Source organism: Haliotis rubra, unplaced genomic scaffold, assembly GCF_003918875.1.
Source record: "Haliotis rubra isolate DU_JTF1 unplaced genomic scaffold, ASM391887v1 Scf132, whole genome shotgun sequence".
In the NCBI taxonomy this organism is placed as follows: Eukaryota; Metazoa; Mollusca; class Gastropoda; order Lepetellida; family Haliotidae; genus Haliotis; species Haliotis rubra.
The window spans coordinates 1,698,084-1,704,964 of NW_025765248.1; the positions used below are offsets into that span (position 1 = coordinate 1,698,084).

Consider the following 6,881-nt stretch of genomic DNA (forward strand, 5'->3'; position numbering starts at 1 on the left):
TATTTGCCTCAGAATTTGTTTGACAGACTAGCATAGTAGATAACAGACAAAATGTAATCTTCCCGTACGTAGAATGTAATTAGAAATCTATTGAATTATGACCTTTCACTCTTTGCGGAGAAGGTTTTGTGTATGTCTCTTTGAATAAGCTAATTCAAAGTTATTGTTGCCTTTGTGTTGCTGTGAATAAGATAAAACAGAAAATAACACGAAAAAATACTGATTGAAATAATAAGCGAAACAATGATTAAATAAATACATTTTAATTATCATCTGGTATTGCGCTAGTAGTAATTATTATAGTAATTGAATATACCAACGATTGCTGTTGCTTGTACATAAACCCTCACCTACACACAGACACAATTTTGTTAGGTTTGTTTGTTTGTTGTTTAACGCCGGTCTCATAGCATCAAGAAAGTTTAATAAACTAGATACCCCAAAATTCTCGAAAAGTACTCAGTGACGTAATGAGTTTGAGGGTCGTGGTGGATGATGTTACTGTCTGAGAGATATAACCATTACATTTTCATATTTAATTTACCCGAAACAGACAAAACATAAATGGAACCCATTTGCTTTGAAATCAGTATGTATTGTGTACGCGTTTAATTTTTCATCGAAAAACCGTTTGTGTGAGATTTGAACTCGCGTGTTGCAATACCTCTAAACGTATGCCCTATTTCGAAACTTCCAAAGGGCGACAGAAGTTACCTCCCTTGATGTATCAAATTTCATCAAAACCGCCCACAAATCTAATTAGAATCATATGTATCGTTGCCAGCTGTTATATAATGGTATTGGCACTGCAGGTATCCTCGTAACTAGAAATATAATACTTTGGCGAAATATGATACTTTGAAACGGCCGTGAGATAAGGACGAAGTTCACTTCCGGGTATGACGCCCTCCTGTTCCTGACCAGCAAAGTTTACCGTCAGCTGGACATTGGTCAGTAATACTGGTAATCAGCAACAACGCTGTCTCCGACGATGGTCCAGTGTTCATTCACACCGTCTCAACTGACCACTCTCCCTACACTGTCCACGACTTACCCCAAGTGTTGAAAGGACATGCACAACAGGTAGTGGGTCATATGATGTTTACAAATGATACATGTAATGATGTATGTGCTATCTATATGTAAAGCCTGTCTGTGTTTTGGCGTTGCCTTGAGATCCTGCGATGTGGTAGACTGTGATTGCAAGCTGTTGTCGTATTTTTATCGATCGTAGCAACTAATGACACTAACGTATTACTCCCACAAGTGAAACATTAAGGCGTTGCCAATCAGGACAGCCATACCGTAAAGCAGTCAAAAACGCGTACCTTGTCTTCTTCCCCTAATCTCGCCACATTACATTTATTCAAGGCGAGCCATGTATATATTAATGATTTGCGGCAATACACGATGGAACATGGAGGTTTAAAAATAAATTATCGTATCCTTTTGTTCATATTAACAAAATAGTTCATATTAACAAAACAATGACCAAATGAGAGATGGTACTTTTGCTCTAAAAAAGTTGTTTAACAAACGATCATTATTTTGTTGTCACATTTCGCTGTTTCTTACGAGGGAGGACCACTGGCTGGTAGAACAGCCAGGTGTGCGAGTTGTACGTGTGAAATTGAAATTTCACTGTACACGCTTGTTGATTACCTGGCTGTTCTACCAGCAAGTGGCCCCCCTTCGTAACAAATAGCGAAAAGTGACAAGAAAATAATGATCGTTTGTTAAACAACTTTTTTATTCGGGTGTCCAAAATTATGACTCAAATCATCAGAGTTGGTCTGACGATTTCATGTGACTGTGCAAAGTTTGATATTGTTGCATGTATTAGGTTTTGTGTTAGTGAGAAATTCATCGGTCTCAAATGAAGTCAAACGGACTATAAGGTGTAAGCGCTAATTGTGGATTTTACCGTATTGGTTTTTTTCTGTTTTCGTGTAGGACACGTTATACTGTATTGAAGAGTGTGAGGGTATAATATTACGCCGCTGTTAGTCCTATTCCAGCAATATCACGACGAAAACCAGATACAGGCTTCACACATTGTACCCATGTGGGGAATCGAACCCGGGTCTTCGGCGTGACGAGCCAACACATTAACCACTAGGCTACCCTACCGCCCCGACTGACGACATACCAGTGCACCCATTCATGAGTAGTTACATGAGTTCCCATTGGTTGTGATGTTACGATGATAAATCTATACAGTGCTTATAAAGAATTAGTGACTTGTCTGACACATGTTGCCATAAGTGACACGTGAGTTATGTGAGTGAGTTGAGTGAGTGAGTTTAGTTTTACGCCGCACTCGGCAATATTCCAGCTATATGGCGATGGTCTGTAAATAATCGAGTCTGGACCAGACAATCCAGTAATCAACAGCATGAGCATCGATCTGCGCAAATGGGAACCGATGACATGTGTCAACCAAGCCAGCGAGCCTGACCACCCGATCCAAATAGTGTCCTCTTACGACAAGCATGGGTTACTGAAGGTTCATTCCAACCCGGGGCGGTGGGGTAGCCTAATGGTTAAAGCGTTGGCTCGTCACGCTGAAGACCCGGGTTCGAATCCCCACATGGGCACAATGTGTGAAGCCCATTTCTGGTGTCCCCCGCCGTGATGTTGCTGGAATATTGCTAAAAGCGGCGTAAAACCAAACTCGGTCAGTCAGTCAGTCATTCCAACCCGTACCTTCACGGGTGTGAGTTATGTGGCCACGAAATTGCCAGCATTACATTTGTAATGATGTCGTTCTCCACGTCCTGCGTAAAAGTACATATAATGATATTGCTCTGAAAATGACCGTTATAATGCAATAACTTTGTTTTATAAATGTACTATTCACCTTTGCTGATGATACACATATACAGATAAAACATATTGGGGGCTGTCTTTAACAGTGAGATCACTGTGCAGTGAAATGTAGTCTTTGAACATTTTCGCACGTGCCTCTCGTGTTTTTGCGACTCGATCTTTAAAACGCTTGTCCTCGTGGAAAGTGTGATATTTAAGTTGGGGCACATTTACCGGTCAACTAAATATTACTCTGCTCTGAAGATTTGGCCTTCTCACCCGAAAACGTAGCCTTGATCAAGAAAAAAAAAATCTTTTCCCTATGTGTGCTTTACTTTGACGAAAGCTACTAAACCGTACGTAAGTTCAGTGTATATAATAGGATACTGAAATACCACAAACATATCTGTGACTGAACCGATTATCTATAATATACATATTCTTCATATCTTTTATGGTATGTTTGTTTAATGTTTAGCGCCGCACTCAGCAATATTCCAGCTATTGGCCGCGGTCTGTAAATAATCGAGTCTGGACCAGACAATCCAGTGATCAACAGCATGAACATCGATCTGCGCAATTGGGAACCGATGACATGTGTCAACCAAGTCAGCGAGCCTTACCATCCGATCGCGTTAGTCGCCTCTTACGACAAGCTTGGGTTAATCCGAATCTTCTCGGGACCCGATGGCGCGACATGTTCTTCGTTATAAAGTGTTTGCTTCATGAAGTTGAATTACAGACAGAAGAAGTTTAACAAAGTTTCAGTTTGTAATAGACCTTGTAATAGAGTATGTAGGTTCTGCAAAGCCTGAAATAAATACGAAACGCCTTGTGATTTAAACTGAGAGTCAGTTTCCATTTATGATCAAGGACACATATTAACATCCCATGTTTCTGTTTTCTTCCTCTAGGTGGCGCAATGGCTGTGTCCCGAATACAGGACGAGATATTGCAGTGTACAATCTGCTACGACACGTACAAGACCCCCAAGACCCTGCCTTGCCTCCATACTTTCTGCGAACACTGCCTGGCCGAGTATATCAAGGGGGTGCAGGGAGTCGCCAAGAAAAATGGCTTCTGCTGTCCAGTGTGCCGAGAATTTATCAAGGCACCGGAACCAAAGCGACGCCCCCAAGAATGGGCAACCTTGTTTAAGACTAATTTCCATTTGAACAAACTGATGAAGACTCTGGAAGAGAAACCCGGATCAACACCGCCTGTCGAAGGACCATTTTGTACAGAACATCCTCAGAAAGAGCTGGACCTGTTTTGTGTGCAGTGTGCTAAGCCTATATGTCATTTGTGTGCCGGGATAGCACATCGTGGCTGTTCCCTCGTAGTGACATCAGAAGAAGCGGCAAACGACAGACGGATACGGCTTCAGTCCTTAAGAAAACAGATGAACGAGACTCTCGTTAAGTCTCGAGATGAGGTCGCTTCAGTCAAGAAGCAGCTGGAGCGGATCCGTGGTTTGAAGGAAGAGTGTGCGAGTGATATAAAGGACTTCACCGAGTCCCTTGTTGCTGTGTTACGGAACAGGGAAGCGGAACTGTTGCAGGATTTGGCGGAGAAGCATGAGACATTGTGCGAAACGGTTGACGAGAAGATCGACACTTTCCGTGACGAACAAAAGGCATCGCACCAGGCTTTAGTTCAGCTGACGGAGCTGATGGCTCAGGGGACAGACGCTGAGGTTCTCAGCAAACATTCCAGGTTTAAAAACGTCGGCACTGTTGATGTGTCGGCAATATCTTCCCTGTGCGGGCAACTTCAAAGAGTCGATCTCAGATTCATGTCTGGAACGTATTTGAAGAACCTGAGACACAACGCTTCCAAGATAGGCGAGGTGGCTCTGGAACAACGGAAGCAAGAAATATGTAGGAAAAAGCCAACAATGACACCCCGCCCGTCACTGGATAATGAAGTTACTCTACATGTGAGACGAAAACAGGGTGGGACAGTGCAATTCCGAAGGAGTAGATCCCACACTATCACAGGTACCGTCCCATCACAGCCAGCCAACAAGCCAACCAAGTTGAGAACCATTTCGGGTAAACTCAGAGACGATGATCTGCCTCCCAAACTTAACGACATCGTTGTTTTGAGTCAAGGAGGGGGGTCGCATAGCAACATAGTGATCGTGACAGACTGGAACAACCAATGTGTGAAGGCGTTTTACAGCAGACGTGATCGAGATAGTCGTCTGCTACTTGGCGGGAAACCCTTTTGCATCGCAGCTCTGTCGCACACAACCGTCGCAGTGACTATACCTCTAGCTCAGCAGATATGTGTTCTTAAAGTAGGGTCGTCGATGATGTTGCTCTCATCCGTCGTCGCCGAGAAGAAATACTCAGCTCTTGCCGCTCTCGACCAGCACACTCTGGTAGCCAGTGGTGGAAGCACTCCTCCTTCTGTTGACATCATCAACGTCAGCGGAGAGGTGATGAAATCCTTTTCCCGTGATTCCTCAGGCACACCGTTATTTACCTACCCGGCATACCTCTGCTCAACACCCAGTGGAAATATTCTTGTGTCTGACAGGGACGCAGGAACGCTCACGTGCTTGTCAAGAGAGGGGGTGGTGGTGTGGTGCTTCCACCCCCAGGGGTCGCTGAAGCTCGAGAACCCAGGTGGCGTGCACTGTGACTCCCAGGGACGGGTTGTGTTCGCGGAGAGTCGAGGTGTGCTGAGGTTGTTAGACGGGGGGCAGTATGAAGGGGTGGTACTGAGGACGACTGATGGTTTAGACACCCCTCGGGGTGTGTGGAGCGGGGTAGATGGGACGATATACCTCACCCACAAACAGGATGAAATTTGTGTCTTCAGCATCGGCAGGGTCTAATATACGTCATTGAAAAATGAAATTGAATGTTGTTAGAACTCTCGTATTACTCCATAAGCTGCTTCGATATTATGTGACGGACAGTGGATGTATCAGCTTTTACACGTTTTATTATCCAAATATAAACCACAAAAACATACGATTCATCGAAAGACACTGTGACACTGTGACACCGTGTCCCAGTCGTATAAGGCGCCGTGCAGAGTTGCGCCCCTTGTGTGCAGCAAACACCTCTGATCAATTCCAGGTTGATCAGATCTGTGTTCAACACTTACTAACTCATTCTTCTCGAAAGGAGTAAGGTGTTTGAATGTCACAGCAGTAGCCTATTTCAATGAATTGAAATATCATTAATACGGATCCTGTTAACTCGGAACCTTCTAATTGTCACCTTTAACACAAATGAACGAACACGACTGACAGAAGTACAGAATTTATTGAATATATTACACACAAATTAGATAGGGTAGAACTCAGCCAGCAATACAGTTGACGGATGCAGCGATCGCGGATTGTATTGAAAATTATTTTTTATGAAGTTGTATATATGATTGCAATAAGAGCTCTTTGAATAAACATGGGCATTTTCAGATATACTGGAGAGTTTCGTAATCTTTTGTCCCTGATAAGGAAAACTTCAAAGATTGAACTTTGTCAACAAAAGTACAAAACATTGTTTCAAGGTTAAGACGCGATGTTGTTTTGCTTAGGATATGCAACGTTCTTTGTGGGTGGGTGGTAGTATGCTAATGTTTAAAGTCCCGGGTTCGATTGCCCACATGGATCCAATGTGTGAAGCCCATTTTTGGTGTCCCCCGCCGTGATATTGCTGGAATAGTGCTAAAAGCGGCGTAGACAACTAAACACACTCACTCACCTGTCCGCGTTCGGTGTACCGGGACACAAGCAAGGTCGGCTGGAATCTGTGCCTGGAATGGGATGTCCGTGTTAAACGGTCACATGGTTTCTTAAACCTGGTTCCATCTCACCTCGCATCTCTTTCAGGAACGGAAACTGAACCTGCTTCTTGCAGGGTTGGTTTGTTGCCGCACTCGGCAATATTCCAGCTATATGGCGATAGTCTGTAAATATTCGAGTCTGGACCAGACAATCCGGTGATCAACAGCATGAGCATCGGTCTACACAATTGGGATACGATGACGTGTCAACCAAGTCAGCTGGCCTGACCACCCAATCCCGTTAGTCGCCTCTTACAACAAGCATGGGT

The 6,881-nt window shown here is 43.8% G+C and overlaps 1 protein-coding gene across 1 annotated transcript; it reads left to right on the top strand.

Annotated features, from left to right (window-relative positions):
* Positions 1 to 750: 750 nt before the first annotated feature.
* LOC124267567 lies at positions 751 to 6,249 on the top strand. Its single transcript, XM_046702514.1, has 2 exons — positions 751 to 1,083; positions 3,723 to 6,249. The coding sequence occupies exon 2, from the start codon at positions 3,731 to 3,733 to the stop codon at positions 5,651 to 5,653; it is 1,923 nt and encodes a 640-aa protein (XP_046558470.1). The 5' UTR covers positions 751 to 1,083; positions 3,723 to 3,730; the 3' UTR covers positions 5,654 to 6,249.
* The last annotated feature ends 632 nt before the right edge of the window (positions 6,250 to 6,881 follow it).

What these genes read in the sequence shown, in the direction of transcription:
- LOC124267567 (XM_046702514.1), top strand. Translation starts at nt 3,731, where the DNA reads ATGGCTGTGTCCCGAATACAGGACGAGATATTGCAGTGTACAATCTGC.